The 16,808-nt window shown below is 47.0% G+C and overlaps 1 protein-coding gene and 1 long non-coding RNA gene across 8 annotated transcripts in view; both read right to left on the minus strand.

The window, feature by feature from the left end:
- The window catches only part of LOC135967743 (putative pleckstrin homology domain-containing family M member 1P), a 29,601-nt gene that overhangs the window by 3,829 nt on the left and 8,964 nt on the right, over positions 1 to 16,808 (minus strand). For 4 of the 6 annotated variants that reach the window (XR_012426025.1, XR_012426024.1, XM_074020138.1 and 1 more), the window contains exon 2: positions 4,457 to 4,650. Coding sequence is in view for 3 of the 6 variants with exons in the window: in XM_074020138.1 (XP_073876239.1) it covers positions 4,457 to 4,650 (194 nt within the window). In the remaining 3 variants the exon portion in view is untranslated. The remainder of the gene's footprint in view (positions 1 to 4,456; positions 4,651 to 16,808) is intronic. The other 2 variants (XR_012426026.1, XM_074020136.1) reach the window with 1 other exon arrangement.
- Positions 10,258 to 15,729, minus strand: LOC141406918 (uncharacterized). 2 transcript variants are annotated; one of them, XR_012426027.1, is made up of 3 exons: positions 15,630 to 15,729; positions 14,684 to 14,818; positions 11,872 to 13,001 (listed from the first exon to the last, which is right to left on the minus strand). It is a non-coding gene; the product is annotated as an uncharacterized lncRNA (long non-coding RNA). The 2 variants fall into 2 exon arrangements; XR_012426028.1 differs by lacking the exons at positions 11,872 to 13,001; positions 15,630 to 15,729 and adding an exon at positions 10,258 to 10,406 and having other exon boundaries at positions 14,684 to 14,817.

The raw sequence follows: 16,808 nt of genomic DNA on the forward strand, positions 1-16,808 counted from the left end.
CCTCTCAGCAAGGACTTGCGACTGGTTTCTCTGCAGTGCTCAGTCAAGGCCAGAGGGGAGAGAGCACGGACCCAGGGTCGAGAAGTCACTTCCCCTCCTGGCCTCCAGGAGAGAAACTCTGGTGCACCGGGGCACAGTCAGGCCTACTTGGGGCCTCAGTTTCTCCACCCACACAATGAGAACCCTCTTTGTCCTCTGGTGTGAGGCTGGCTACCTGAGAAAGAGACCAGAGGAATCTGGAGAGAGGAAGATGAGGGGAGAGGTCGAATCTTAGCTCCTGGAACCGATGAAGTGACAGGGAAAGAAAGGGCCAGGCAAGGGCTGGAAGATCAGGGGCGCATGGATGGGGGACCTGGGTCCCACCTGTCTCCTGAGCCCCGACTCCTCCTCTGCCCACCACTCCCTGGCTGTCGGGAGGGACACTGAGGTCTGGTGGGTGGACAGGGTGTGGGGCATTTCTGTGATGGCTTCCTCTCAAGGGCTGGAGAGGACACTCTTAGGGGCTTCTCTGGCCCTTGGACACATGTCCGAGGTCTGCCGGAGAGAACCCGGCCAGGCAGCTGCCACTAGTGCCGGACAGCTCCTCCCTGACTTCCTGTCCCACATCCAAGACCTGCCCATGCCTCAGCCCTCTCCTCCTCTCAATCTCCCCTCTGGCTGACTCAGTCCAGGCCCAGCTCCCTGGGTTAATTACACCAGCCGCCACCCAGGGCTCTCCCCTTCACCTACTGCACTCCACTGGGGCCAGAATGGTCTTTTTGTTTGTTTTTGTTTTTGAGACAGAATCTTGCTCTGTCTCCCAGCCTGGAGTGTAGTGGTGTGATCTTGGCTCCCTGCAACCTCTGCCTCCTGGGTTCAAGCGATTCTCCTGCCTCAGCCTCCCTAGTAGCTGGCATTACAGGCGCCAGCCACCACACCCTGCTAATTTTTGTATTTTTAGTAGAGATGGGGTTTCGCCACATTGGCCAGGCTGGCCTCACACTCCTGACCTCAGGTGATCCGCCCACCTTGGCCTCTCAAAGTGCTGGGATTACAGGCATGAACCACTGCACCTGGTCTTTTCAGAGTGGCCTTTTCTAAGCCGCTGATCAGAAGTGACAGCCCCGTGCTCACAACCCTTCAATGGTTCCCCACAGGTGGCAGATCAAATCCAAAGTCGTCGAGGGCCCTCTGAGTTCTGGGCCCTGCACCCGAAGCCCAGCTGCCCAGAGCCCCTTAGGGCCTCAGTGAGCTGTGCTCCTGCCCGCCTGCTGCTACTGGTCCCTTAGCCAGGAAAGCCAGGTTCTCCCCTGCCCTTTCTGCTCTTCCCTCATTTTTCTAAGCCCCAGTTCAATAGACACACGATGTCACTTGTGTTGTGGCAACACGTGAGGTGCAGAAGCAGGTGGTGGTGGGCTCTGAGAAGGGCTGATTGAACGGTCTGCTGTATTCCCTTTCATAAATTTTCCTCCCTTGGAAGATTGACCTTTGTAAAGAAGAAAAACATTTTAGAAGAAAAAAGGAAAAGAACTCTGCATGCCCTCAGCTCAGATGCCATCTCCTCTGGGAGCTCCTCTGGCCCCTGCCAAGGCTGGATCAGGTGCCCTCAGGGCACACACGATGCTGACCCAGCGCCATCTGTGGCCCAGACTCTGGGTCCCTCACGCAGCCCTCACCACTACTCAGGAGGCCACAGGAATGGAGGAATCACTGGCCCATTTTATAAATGGGAAAGCTGGACCCAGAGAAGTGAAGCAACTTTCCTGACGCACAGTGGCTGAGGGGCTCCCATACTGTTTCCCCTGCCCCACGCTGTTTCCATGGGACTTCCACAGGCACGGCCCTTCCCGCAGCAGGCTAAGCGCATAGCAGGAGTACAGCGCTGCTGCCCAGGGACGGAGCAGGAGGGCCAGGGATAGAGCGACAGGGCTGCCCCTGGTGCCCGCAGACAGGTCAGCAAAGCCAATGAACAAACTCTCTCAGCAGGGCGGAGACGGGTGAATGGGGCTGGGGCCCACAACCCACCCCACAGGCACCTGGTCTACACAGGTCTGCAGGCCTGTGCAGGTACTTGGCTCCTTGACCAAGGAGGGTGATGAGGCCCTACCCGACCCCAGAGATTTCAGCACCTGGTTAGGTGGGCAGGAGGACAGTCTCTCTGGACTCTCAGAGGTAGGGAGAGTCAGCGCTTGCCAAGAGGTGGAGACCCAGTCACCCGCAGATGCTTGGGATGGGCAGAGCCTCCAGGGGTGAAGCCTTCTAGGGTCTAGGGTCCCACATGGTGGTCTCCGGAGGGCTTTCTGTTCTTTCAGGCCCTGCAGAGGAGACCAAGGCTCAGCTGGCAGCTGTGGGGCCAGATTCTCCTCTTTGCCTAGGGGACAGCCCCCTGCAGCACCCCTTGAGAGCCCCTGGGGACCTGCTCGGGGCACACCCTGGTCCTGAGGAGGCCCGGCGCTGGGAGCACTGCAGCCAGGATGGAAGAGGCAGTCTTCAGACAGGCGCTCTCTAGGCCGGCCCTGTGGCGAGGGAAGGCCAGACGGAGGAACCTGGAGGGGCTTGTGAGCTGGTCCCTGCCCCCAGAAACCCAGAAGAGGCGGACTCGAAGCCCATGCTGGGCACTAGGCACCAGCAGGCATCCGCTGAGGTCTGCCCTCCTGAGGGTGCCGGGAGAGCACAGCCCTGGGAAGACTGCGGCCTGGGCTGTGACCTGAGGACTAAGAAGCATTTATGACAGGCACGGAGAGGCCTGAGTCCCTGTTGAAGCCCGGCATCACATCCCATTCCTGAGCACCAAAGGCCGGAGGCCCTGGGTAAGAGAAGCTTCTGGGGCCGGGCGTGGTGGCTCAAGCCTGTAATCCCAGCACTTTGGGAGGCCGAGACGGGCGGATCACGAGGTCAGGAGATCGAGACCATCCTGGCTAACACGGTGAAACCCCGTCTCTACTACAAAATACAAAAAAACCAGCCGGGCGAGGTGGCGGGCGCCTGTAGTCCCAGCTACTCGGGAGGCTGAGGCAGGAGAATGGCGTGAACCCGGGAGGCGGAGCTTGCAGTGAGCTGAGATCCGGCCACTGCACTCCAGCCTGGGCTACAGAGCAAGACTCCATCTCAAAAAAAAAAAAAAAAAAAAAAAGAGAAGCTTCTGGAAGGGCATCCTGAGGGCCTCGCCCCGATCGTGTCCTCTTTGGAGAATTTCAGGCGGGAGGCTGCCATGGGCCAGACGACGAGCTGGACAGGGAAGAGGCAGGAACATCTGGCCCTTGCCTGCCTCTCGCCACACTCCCCGCTTTCCTCCACACTGTCGCCAAAGTTCTCCCTGGGCTTTCCACCGGTGCCTTCGCTCATGGCCTGTGTGTGCTGTTCCTTCTGTCTGGAATGCTCTTTCCCCCTTTGCTTCCCCTTTCTAATTCTTCATTTTTCAGGTCTCACCTTAGAAGTCACTTCTTCCAGGAAGTCCTTCCTGCTTTGTCCTCCTCTGATCTGGGCTGGATGTCAAGCCTCTGTGCCTCCAGGACGTCCCGCCTGCCTCTCACCCTCAGCCCCGGATGGAGTTCTGGCTTTCCCACCTGTCTCCCTCTCACCCTCACCCCTGGATGGAGTTCTGGCTTTCCCACCTGTCTCCCTCTCACCCTCAGCCCCGGATGGAGTTCTGGCTTTCCCACCTGTCTCCCTCTCACCCTCAGCCCCGGATGGAGTTCTGGCTTTCCCACCTGTCTCCCTCTCACCCTCAGCCCCGGATGGAGTTCTGGCTTTCCCACCTGTCTCCCTCTCACCCTCAGCCCCGGATGGAGTTCTGGCTTTCCCACCTGTCTCCCTCTCACCCTCAGCCCCGGATGGAGTTCTGGCTTTCCCACCTGTCTCCCTCTCACCCTCAGCCCCGGATGGAGTTCTGGCTTTCCCACCTGTCTCCCTCTCACCCTCAGCCCCGGATGGAGTTCTGGCTTTCCCACCTGTCTCCCTCTCACCCTCAGCCCCGGATGGAGTTCTGGCTTTCCCACCTGTCTCCCTCTCACCCTCAGCCCCGGATGGAGTTCTGGCTTTTCCACCTGTCTTCCCTGCCAGTTCAGAGGCTTCTGGAGGGTCAGCCCTGGTTCTGGCCTGCTTAGTGCTGCAGCCCACACGCCTTGCCAGGTGTGCAGAGCTTAGTATGTTCTCAGTCCATGTTTTTGAATGAGCACATAGATACATGAACAAAACCCCAACAAAATCATCCACAAAAAATGTGATCATTTCCCAGGCCCAATGGGAAGATCTCTGCCCAGGTTTCCTCCAGGTGGACACCTTGCCCTGGGCACTGCCCGTGTGTGTGTGCGTGTGCACGAGTGCCTGTATGTGTGTGCATTTGTGCGCATGTGCATGTGTGTGCATGTCTGTGCATTTGTGTGTACATTTATGTGTGTGGGTGTGTGTACATGTGTGTCTGTGTGTACATGTGCGTGTGTGTGTGTTCGTGTGCATGCACGTAGAGGCTGCTCACCTCTTGCAGAGCTCCTTCAGGGCGCCGCTCCGGCACAGGCCCAGGTAATCCCCCAGGAGCTTCAGCTGCTCCCAACTCCTCCTGATGAGGTGCATCCGCTCCACATGCTCATACAGAGACGCGTTCACCATCTGCAGGTTGATGAGGGGCTGGGCCCAGATCTGCGTCAGAAACTTCAGGTCCTGTCTGCAGATCTGGGGGTAGCACCAGGCATTGGGGGTGGGAAGGAATGGCTGCTCAGTGAGCACTGCCCGGTCAGGTGCCACATGACCCGCTCACTTACCTGAGGGGCTATCTTCATTTTACAGATGGGGAAACTGAGGCTCAGGGAGATGAAGGGATTTGGCTAGGGTCACCCAACTTGTACAGTCAAGCTCTGAACCCAGTTTATCTGACTCCCTAACCCACTCTCCCTCTAATGGCGAGGGTCGCTGCCCCCTCTCCAACCATGCTGAGATGAGGGAGGGACTGCTCTGGCTAATGCCCCCTCCCTCTGGCCCTCACAGATCAGGGTCTCTGGGTTGAGGAACCCTCGGGGCTCCTTCCCCCAGAGTTGTTTCCTGGCCACGCCAGTGACCCCATCCTATTCCTAAAGCCAGAGTGCCACAGCAGACACATCTGGGCTGAGGGCTGCCTGTGACCTTCCTCTCTCTCCCACAGAGGCAGCCTTCCAAGTTTCCCACCCCCGAGTACACAGTGGAGCTGAGGGGGGCCACTCTCTCGGGCCCCCAAAGACAAATCCAGTAGGAAGAATGTGCTGGAAGTGAGTGGCGGGGGTGGGGAGAAGGAGGGAAGGGGCTTAGTGATGCCTGCCGGCCCTCTGACGACTATTGACCTGGAAATGACCTGGCAGGGTTTGACCCTTAATTCTCTATGAGCCAACACTGAGTGCAGCTTTTGGCTGTATTAATAGAGGTAGGAATCCAGAGCCAGAGAGGTGATACTGGTGCAGTTGTTGGCAGTGCTCTGGGACCCTTACTGTAAGCAAGCCCCAAGAAGGAGGACCTGGGAAGAAATGGGGCTACCATTCTCAGGGCTCAAGGCCAACGCTGGGCCCCCGAGGGGATCTATCCTGTGCTTCTAGCATCACAGATTCTGCAGTTCCCTCTCCAGGAGTTGAGTTAATAATAATCCTTGCCCTGGAGGGTGGTGAGGAGTAGGGCCTCTGGGAGAAGAAATTCTCATGCCTAAAATGGCAGCCCTCGTCCCAGCCTGAGAGATACAGGAGGCTCCGTGTCCTTGGCTGCTTACTGTGACAGGCCTGGTTGGGAAACCTCTTTCTCCCCAGATCCCCTTCCCGGCCCCGAGCCAGAGCCCCATTTCCGACTGGACCGCATCCCCAGTGAATAAACCGGGGCAGTGGGCAAGACTACCAGGTTACCCCTGCAGGAAGGGTACGCCCAATGCCACACCCTTCACTGTCCACATGTTGTCTTGTTTTTAAACTACTCTTACCCTGACCTCAGTCCCTAGAAGGTTTGAGGCAGATCACAACAGAAACACACGTGGTGAACTGGCAAATTCACTGAAAAGCCAGGATCATGAAAAGCAAGTTAGAGACGGGACTCAAGACGGAGAGGAATTAGGGGGCAGATGCTGTACAGGTGCTAAGGTGGTGGTTGCTGAAGAAAATTTAGCTCTGACTTTCCTGCTAGGTAAGGTGAAAAGAGAAGGGCTATCAGGTGCATGTCTCTTTGTTGTTGAAAAATTAATAAAACCCACCCAGATGTTGAGGGAATCAAAGCTTTTTCCTAACCCTTCGCTCTTAAATTTCTTGTGTGTAGCTCCATGAACATGGGATCTAGAAGGACAGGGCAGGTACCCTGCAAAACAGCTCCAGGGAGGTTTAACGGGGCTGCTCCAGGTAGCATTACTATGATGAAGGCCAGCAGCATGACCTCGTGTCTGAGCTCAGAAAAAGCAGTTCTGCAAGGAACCTGACTGTATAGTTTCTTGACTATTCACCAAGCTCCATTCAGTTCTAGAGCCATTCAGTTCTACAAAGCAAAGTTGGAAAACTGGTTTTGTAGCAGGACGAGCGGCAGACAAAACTCCTCAGACACCGGATTAAAGAAGGAAGAGGTTTTTTTTATTCAGCCGGGAGCGTCGGCAGACTCACGTCTTAAGAGCCGAGCTCCCGAAAAAAGAAATTCCTAGCCCTTTTAAGGGCTTACAACTCTAAGGGGTCCACGTGAAAAGGTCATAAGTCAAGTAAGCATGAGGACCTTAACTGGGGGCTACATACATCAACTAACAGAACAAAAAGTTTTACAGTGCTTTCTCATACAATGTCTGGAATTTACAGATAACACTAGTAGTTTTGGTCAGGGGTTAATATCATTATTATTTTAACCACCAGAGCCAGGTGGTGGCGCCAAGTTCGTCTAGCTATTTATCTTACTTTTGTTTCTTTCCAACTTTTGGCTTTCCCCCTTCTCTCCTGTCTTATAAACTAGGGAAAAGGGGAGGTGGAGGAGAAGCTGGGAAGGACAGCAGAAGTGGTGGTCTCACGCCATAGTTTCCTCTCGTGAGCTACTCTGATGAGTAGGTCTGGAGTTCTGTGGGGTTTTGTTTTTGTTTTTATTTTTTGTTTTTGTTTTTAGAGACAAGGGGGTTTGGGTTTTCTTTCTACCCAGCAGGCACGGCTCAGTGGCAGACACCAACCACTGGCATCTGCGTTGTATTTCATAATTCGCAGGGTACTTGCAGAACCTTTCCTCATTTAAGCTTTGTAATAACCCCACAAAATAGCTGGTAGTAGCTGAATTTTACAGACACTGAAACGGAAGCTTGAAGAAATTAGGTGAAGGTCAGGGTAAGGCAACTAGTGAGCAGCAGAGCCCGCCCTCTGGTCCCAAGGTCCAGGGACCCTTCTGCCTGCCCCTGGGGGAGACAGGGCACGTGTTCAGGACTTGAGTCAGGGCCTTTGCTTTTTGCCCAGGACACACCCACTGGCTGCTCCCACGGGCCCCCGCTGTGGAGACACCTCTACACTGTAAGAACTATCCAACCATGGGGGACTGAAGCCAGCCTTGCCCCACAGTCCTGAGGCATCAGACACTGTGCAGACTGCCCTGCCCCCTGCCGGCTTCCTGTCCACTCCCTATGGCCAGCCCTGACCCCAGCCCCTGTCCCCCAGCCACTTCGTTGCTCGCCATAGCCCCTACTCTGCTGCTTCCATTCTGGGGCCCGAGTGGAGGGGTGGATGGAGAGGAGGCTGGCATTGCTGAGCCAGCAGCAGGGACACTAGACACAGGCAGCAAGGGGTAATGGAGCAGAACGCAGGCTCTGGAACCAGCCAACATGGCGAAACCCTATCTCTACTGGAAACACAATAATCAGCTGGGTGTGGTGGTGCACGTCTGTAATCCCAGCTCCTGGGGAAGCCGAGGTACTTGAGCCCAAGAGTCAGAGGTTGCGGCAAGCTGAGATCATACTACTGTACTCCAGCCTGGGTGACAGAACAAGACTCTGTCTCAAAAAAAAAAAAAAAAAAAAAAAAAAAAAAAGGCCGGGCGCGGTGGCTCAAGCCTGTAATCCCAGCACTTTGGGAGGCCGAGACGGGTGGATCACGAGGTCAGGAGATCAAGACCATCCTGGCTAACACAGTGAAACCCCGTCTCTACTAAGAAATACAAAAAACTAGCCGGGCGAGGTGGCGGGTGCCTGTAGTCCCAGCTACTCGGGAGGCTGAGGCAAGAGAATGGCCTGAACCTGGGAGGCGGAGCTTGCAGTGAGCCGAGATCCGGCCACTGCACTCCAACCTGGGTGACAGACCGAGACTCCGTCTCAAAAAAAAAAAAAAAAAAAGGAAACACTGGAGGACATTAAACAAACAGCAGATCCTCCAGCCTGGCCAACATAAAAATACAAAAATCAGCTGGGCGTGGCAGGTGCCTGTAATCCCAGCTACTCGGGTGGATGAGATAAGAGAATCACTTGAACCTGGGAGGCGGAGCTTGCAGTGAGCCGCGACAAAGGGAGACTCGATCTCAAAACAAACAAACAAAAAACAAAACAAATAGCAGATCTGAACAAGCCCCGCAGAGCTGTTACATAAACCAACTACTGAGGGTAAAGACCTTTGGAAGGACCATTTAAAACACCTGGGGCTTCATGGGGTTGGATTAGATCTGAGCTACAGGTGGAATCAAGAGCTCTCTATAATCATCACTTGCATAGAGTAGTTTTCAGGAAAATATTTTCCTATTTGACAGGTGAAACAGTATTTTTGTCCTCTGTAGGCAGTTTTGAGACAATATAGTACTTTTCTGGAAATGCTTCCCTGAATGAGCACAATTATGATGACATTCTGCAATGAGGTTTCATAGTACTTGTGGGAACACCTTGCCCCTTTAGCAATGGAAAACAGGACTTCAGAGCTGCCTTCTGAAAGGCCTGGTCCCTGCAGATGGGACTCACCTGGGACTCTCCTGGTCACCTACCCATCTGCCTCTGGTGTACCACCCAGAAGCTCTTATGCTCCTGTGCGGGGGCTGCCTGGGGGCATTAGACCAAGCATGTGTGCCTTCCCCAGGAAGCAGGCAAACCAAGGAACCAGGCAAACCCAGATCTGAATGCAGCCATGCCACTTCATCACTATGTGACCAGATAGATTTCCTAACCTCTCTGAGCATCCATTTCTTCAGCTGTAAAATAATGATAGTTCTTACAGTGTGTTGTTGTAAAGATCAATTAGTAGGGGGAGTTCTGAGTGGTGGAAATATGAGTGGTGGTTATTCTTGTCTTTGTGCCTACCTTTAAAAAAAATTAGCAGATCCTTCCTACCACAGCAGCTCCCAAGTTACTAGGAGCTGACTCTGGCCACACCACTCACTCTCTACCCATCTCCCCAGGCTGCTTCTGGCAGATCGGCTTCTCCTTTGTACGACCCGAGCTCTGTGCCTTCTCTGGCCTCTATTACTGTGACATCTGCCACCAAGACGATGCCTCAGTGATTCTGGACAGGGTCATTCACAACTGGGACCTCACCAAGCGCCCGGTAAGTCTGGAGCCCAGCCTGTCACAGCCACTCAGGGCTGCTGAGTGACAGAGGGGTGTTCACTCCTCTTTGCTGCTGCTGTTCGTCTGTTTAGAGGAGGTTGGCTCCTTTAAACAAGGGAAGCCGGGGTCACTGGTTCAGGCACTGATGTGGGGGAGCTAACCAAGAGAAAAGCTTGGTGCTTGTCCACAACTCTGGGCAGAGCTCCGTCGGTGGCTGTCTTGGTCCCCAGGAAGGAGTCTGAGGATGGTTTCCTGCAGCTACAAACATAACTGCTTAAGGCACCAACAGATAAATGATAGATAGATAGATAGATAGATAGATAGATAGATAGATAGATAGATAGACAGACAGATAGATAGAAAGAAAGATAGATAGATAGATAGGCAGGTGGATGGTGGATGAGTGGATGGGCAGGTGGATGGGTAGATTGGTGGATGGGTGGATAGGTAGGTGGATGGGAACCTGGCTAGGTAGATGGGTAAATGGGTAGGTGGATGAGTGGATGGGTTGGTGGGTAGGTGGATGGGTAGATGGGTGGGTGAATGGGTAGATGGCTAGATGGGTAGATGGGTAGTTGGATGGGTAGATGGGTGGGCGGTGTGTAGATGGGTGGGTGGATGGGTGAATAGTTAGGTGGATGGGTAGATGGGCTGGCCAGAGAGTCGGCTATACCTTGGAGCAGTCATCCTTAAAGACTATCAAGTAGATGTATCCGTCAATTAATGACAAGGAACCAAGAAGACAGTAAATGACAAAGCTAATGTAGTAGCAAAGCTGACACAAGGTGACATGGAGCTCAAAGAAGGAACAGACTTTTAATAATATGTCTAAAGCAATAGTTTCATAAATGCAATTGTTAGCTCAGAGGAAGTAATAATGACCCACACGGTGAATGGTCCATGGTAGAACTGCATTCTTTCTAGCTTTCTATGATTCTATAGCAAGCTGCAGAAAGAGAAAAAAGAACGTGCACTGTGGTAGACTATAAAAAATTGCTTCAACAAAATTTCCAACCAAAATTCGTCTTCCAGACCTTTCTCCATCCCTTTATCCTGAATGGGCTTCTATAAAATCCTCAACAAATAGAATATACAGAGAATGACAGTGTATGATTTCTGAGGATAAGTCCTGAAAGTTAATACAGCTCACTGTCTCTATTGAAGCTTGTTGAGGAATTCAGTACCAGGGATAAGGAAGCCAATGCCATGTAGAAAGTCAGCATGTGAGTCTTCCAACAGACAGCATCAGCTAACATCTAAGCCAATGGCTGGCATCAACTTCCAGATTTGTGAGGAAGCACTCTTTAGACAATTCTAGCAACCAGTCTTTGCAATACCCCCCAATGACAATGATCAGAGCAAAATCAAAATAAAATTGCTGCTTTATGAAAATAAATGTTGTCATTGTTTTAAGCCACTTAATTGAGGGTTAGTGTATTACACAGAAATAGATGACCAGTAAAAACTTTGAGTACTGAAGATGTAAGAGCACTAAGGATTAAAAGTGCTGAAAGAACTGGAAGTGAACAGCAGAGGAGGAAAAGTTAAGAAGGAAATGAGAGCTCCTCAGAATGTCAAAAACAGAGATTTGCATTTCGGCTGAGGATAAGAAGAACATAGATCAAAGGCGTAGAGAACAAAATATGCTTGAAATATAGACTCAACTCCCAGAGTTTCAGCTACTGATAAAAGTCAGATTTTTTCAGAAGTCAAGCGATCAAGACTATCCTGGCCAACATGGTGAAACCCTGTCTCTACTAAAAATACAAATTAGCTGGGCGTGGTGGTGGTGCCTGTAGTCCCAGCTACTCGGGAGGCTGAGGCAGGAAAATCGCTTTACCCTGGGAGGCGGAGGCTGCAGTGAGCCAAGATTGTGCCACTGCACTCCAGCCTGGCGACAGAGTGAGACTCCATCTCAAAAAAAAGAAAAAAAGAAAGAAAGAAAGTCAGATTTTTTCAGACAGAAGTGTTTTAGCAGCATTCAAAATAAATTTACTGAGAAAATCACAGTGTCTCTTTTGGGAAAAGTGACCATCTCCTAGTCCAACTGTCTACCTAAAAGCAGAGTCTGAAATATATATAGCATGTAATTGTTACTGTATTTCTTTTCTCATAGTTAAAATCATTGAATGCCAACTTTGGTACGAAAACATTGTGCAGAGTTCAAAACACTAAAAATATACAAGTAGTTCTTAGTGTTTGGTTATAAAAACAAACTACATTAGATGAGATAAAAGAGCTACTGCTTTTCATTTATTCAATAATAGTTATATTGAATCTTACTGCTATTGATCTTTACATATACGCAGTGGAACAATGAGTTTATTAATAATATTTCAAAATTTTAAAATAAACTAAAAATTCAAAATTATAGAGCTAAATTTACACATAATACTATACTAACAAAATTCTGTGTGGTCAAGGATATTTATTTGAACATAATTTTATATTTAGTTAACGATAATAACCAGATAATTGCTTTTCTATGAAGACATGCTGAAAAGGATGAGAAGGCACTATTTTAAAATGAACAGCTGAGATTTAATCAGAACACCATTGATCAATAACTGTTTTAAAATCACTGAAATAAAAATCATCTGACATATGTTGTTTACCTTAAGTATATACTAATTTTATAAGTTTTTGTACACACACACACACACACACACACAAAAGCACTTTTCCCAGCTTTCTCTTCATGGAGTAATTTAATTTATTCCATTTTAAAAATCTTAGACTCAGAAAATAATAAATAATTAAGGAATATAATAGAACTGATTACATGATTTCAGTAAGCTAAAAATGATGTTTGCTCTGTATTTCTCACTATATCAATGATATTCTTCATTATACAAGTATAACACTTCCTAAGAGCAATTAGTTAAGTAAAACTTTGTCAGGGAGAAGATATGAGGATTATTTTCTTGTTTAAAAAAACTAACTTGCCAACAAACAGGCATGATTGAAGGAGAAAAGCTTCAGTTGTTTACGACCCTGCTCCTGAAGTGAAATTTGGATCCTAAACACCAAATGGTGGGTTCATCTGCCGTGATGCATGACATCTGTTTCATCAAACAGAATAAACTCTGTTAAAGATGTTCCTTAAAAGGTCTAATTTCAAGTATACCCTGCCATCAGAGTTGATCTACCATAGGTAGACTAACAAATACCAACCAAATAAAATCTAATGCATAAAGGACAGAAAAACAAGTTACATGTTTCCCCAAATTTACAAAATTGATTGCTCATTAAGATGTTCATGGCTGGGTGCAGTGGCTCACACCTGTAATCCCAGCACTTAGGGAGGCCGAGGCGGGCAGATCACAAGGTCCAGAGATGGAGACCAACCTGGCCAACATGGTGAAACCCCGTCTTACTAAAAATACAAATTAGCTGGGCATGGTACCACACCTACCACACCTGTAGTCCCAGCTACTCAGGAGGCTGAGGCAGGAGAACTGCTTGAACCCAGGAGGTAGAAGTTGCAGTGGGCTGAGTCTGTGCCTTTGCACTCCAGCCTGGTGACAGAGCAAGACTCCGTCTAAAAAATCATAATAAAAAAATAAAAAGATGTTTATATGTACATCTTAATTTAATTCACTATCTCAGATTATTTTTAAATTTGCTTTTAAGCTTGATGGAAAATTCCTCTGATCTGTGGTATGATTTGAGTTCAAAATGGATTAATCATTTCCAAATTTTTATCTTGAATCAGGAAACATTCATTTATTACAAGCCATTTCTAAAATTGCTTTTAAACCTATACAATAGGAATTTGATTGGGTTACTAAGGTAAGTCTGGACATGATAAAGTAGGTTGTAAAAATTTGAAATTTTTAATCACACGAATCAAATCAACATTCTAGGAAATCAAGTATGATATCTATTGAAAGGGTGATGACATTTTAATAATTACGGTATTGTGCTTTTATAGCCGGTTTCTGAAATTGTACTATCACTGATGATCACAGACAAGATACAATAATAAGGTTACCCGCAGAGAAAAGATAAAATGCCTTGTAAATTCAACTTTCTAGATTTTCAATGTTCGAGTTTTTGTACTAAACAAAGTTGAAGTCATATGTTCAAAACGTTCCTGTATTTAAAAAACAAGCTTCTGGCATTTCCCCATGAAACACATTTCTAAGTACCAAGATGGAGTAATTAGAGAGATGTTTCTGCATGGAATTCTATAAATTGTCACACCTGTTTAGTTGAACAAAGAATGAAAATATGCAGACTCGAACATAATTCAAGGAATTATTAAAAGACTTACACTTTACCAGCAGAAATTACTTAATATAGGAAAAGCATCAGTCATTTTTCAGGGAGTCATCAAGTGACTTTTAAATCACTAAAAATGACAAATTAGAAATGCAAAATTATCACTACATAAGCAGTATTACTGCGATGTATAGAACATCTGTCACCAGTGATAGCTATTCAACATTCTTCAAGGGGGGCCAATTGATGCATTCAATATTACAAGGCTAAAAGCAGTGATTACATTTTTTTTCACTTTTAAAACAAAGAAAGCAATCATATAATTTTCAGTTAGTATAAAAACTGAATGTACTCTGAGTCAAAAATAAGCAGGTATCATTTTCCATATGGCCATTTGTAGCAAATCATACATTTCATTTTTAAGAAACGGTATATTTTTCAAAGTTTTTTCTGTGTGTTAATAAAACACCTCCGTGAAATCACAGAAAGCTGTGATTCTTTTCTTTCTGTACATGGCAATAAGAGTGTACAATACTCGGCCAGACGCGGTGGCTCATGCCTGTAATCCCAGCACTTTGGGAGGCCGAGGCAGGAGGATCACAAGGTCAGGAGTTCAAGACCATCCTGGCTAACACGGTGAAACCCCATCTCTACTAAAAATACAAAAAAGTAGCCGGGCGTGGTGGCGGGCGCCTGCAGTCCCAGCTACTCTGGAGGCTGAAGCAGGAGACTTGCTTGAACCCAGGAGGTGGAGGTTGCAGTGAGCCAAGATAGTGCCGTTGCACTCCAGCCTGGGCAACAGAGTGAGACTCTGTCTCAAAAAAAAAAAAAAGAGTGTACAATACTCAAATATAACTCTGCGATTTCAGACTAAAAAAATTGTGCCATACCTATTTTCAAATATGTCTGTCAGCAGAGAATAATACTTTGAACTTATTTTAAGATTAAGAACATCCCCACATCTCGTACTCTCCTCATTATCAAACATTTATTCCATACCTTCTATGTGCTGTAAAGTAGGGCTGTAAATCTGAATTGATCACAGGCTTTGCTGTCAGGAACTTTGCAAATCAGTAGGAGGAGTAAAGGAAGTGGATTTTTGCAGAAGTGAAGGAAAAGAAGAGAGACTTTATTCTAGAGAAGATACAATATATGAGTGACAGCAGAGAAAATATGAACATATATGGCCTGTTCATAATACAATCACTAAGACTAGTTGATTACAGCAAATGATTGGTTAAGAAAATATTGAAAAATGCTTATAAAAGTAGACATCAATTACATAAACACCTGAATGCCATAAAAAGGATATTGGATTTGACTGTATTCACAAAATGGTGGAAAAAAAATTAAATGAGAAGTTGTTATGCCAAACAATAGCAAAAGTAGCCAAAGCTAAAATTAATTAAATCTTACCAAGTATTTTACATGAATTGGTTCATTTAGTCTTAAGAAAAACACATGAAAAATGCTACTCAATTCTCTTTCCCCTTAAGTTCACCCTCTTGACAGTGCTCCATTTACTGGTTTCCTCATTTATATTAGTGAATTTCATTTTTAAACAATTACCAAATTATAGTGAAGTCAGGACCACTTTACAAGAAATTGATCTTTACGCCTGATTATACATAACTGATTTTAGGTAAATGTCCCAAATTACTGTTCCTACTTGAAATGGCCCTGTTTAGAATCACTGAAGAGTTGCTTGTTTCACTGAAAACCCAGAAAAGTTCGGAAAATTAAAAAGAAACAAAGAGAGAAAGCCACATTGACATTTGCTATTCTGTGTTGGCGTAGCTTTTATTCAGATGAACTCTGTTACTGAAAACTACAAAAGTTCTGTATAAAAACACACAGAAATCTGCACAAAGCCCTTTCAGAACGAACAAAACCAGGCAGAAACAGAATGCGTGAGTAAACTCAAAAACTTATCCAAAGAAATTACCTAATCTGAAGAATGGTGAGAGGACCACAAATGGTTGAACTAAAATGAACAGAGCCTCAGTGACCACTAGGAGAATTCTGAGTCTACCATGCGTGTAACTGTAGAAGGAAAGGAAAGAGATATTTTGGCAAATAACTCCTTGGCAAATATCAAAAGAGGCTGAATTACAATTCTGATAGAATTTTTAAAATAAATTGACAAGTGAATTCTAAGATTTATATGTATACGCAAAGGATCTAGAATAGTCAGAACAATTTTGATAAAGACTAAGAAACAAGAGGATTTGTTTTATAGAACCTCAAGTTTTAATATAAATATACACTAATCAAGAGACACTAGTATTGGCTAAGGAAAGAAAAACAGATCAATAGCATATAATAGACATTACAGAACTAGACATACACACATATATGTTTATGTTTGATAAGACGCCAAACAAATCTATGGGTAAAAGAAAGAGTTGCCACATGGTGCTGAACTGTATTTCCATATATTAAAAAAATAAACCAACCTTCCATTAAAGGCAAAAATTAACTGAGTGGATTATAAACCTAAACAGAGGGCTAAAACTGTAATGTCTTCTACAAGAACACATTGGAGAAATTATTTGTGACTTTGGAACATGCAAATGGTTCCTAAAGAAGGCATAACACCTACAAAATGTGTTTTAAAATGATAAATTGATTTTATTAACATTGAAACCTTTTGCTTATCAAAATACATGAAAAAATAAATAAAAAGGTGGCCAGGCACGGTGGCTCAAGCCTGTGATCCCAGCACTTTGGGAGGCCGAGGCGGGCGGATCATGAGGTCTGGAGATCAAGACCATCCTGGCCAACATGGTGAAACCCTGTACCTACTAAAAATACAAAAAAAAAAAATTAGCTGGGCAGGGTGGCACATGCCCATAGTCCCAGCTACTCGGGAGGCTGAGGCAGGAGAATTGCTTGAACCCACATGACTTGATTGCTCTAAGTTGCCAGAGGTATCGGGTAGCTGGTCATTGGTTTTTTTTTTTGTTTGTTATTCTTTCTTTTTTTTTCTTTTGGAGTTACACTACATGTATAGTATTGCTCACGTTAGCAGTTTTCTGTAAAGAGGGCAAGTGTTGGGATAATAGGTGGACTTTTTACTCACCTATTTTACCACAATCTCACCCTGCAGGTGATGGTCAATGCT

This window comes from Macaca fascicularis, chromosome 16 (genome assembly GCF_037993035.2).
Source record: "Macaca fascicularis isolate 582-1 chromosome 16, T2T-MFA8v1.1".
NCBI lineage: Eukaryota > Metazoa > Chordata > Mammalia > Primates > Cercopithecidae > Macaca > Macaca fascicularis.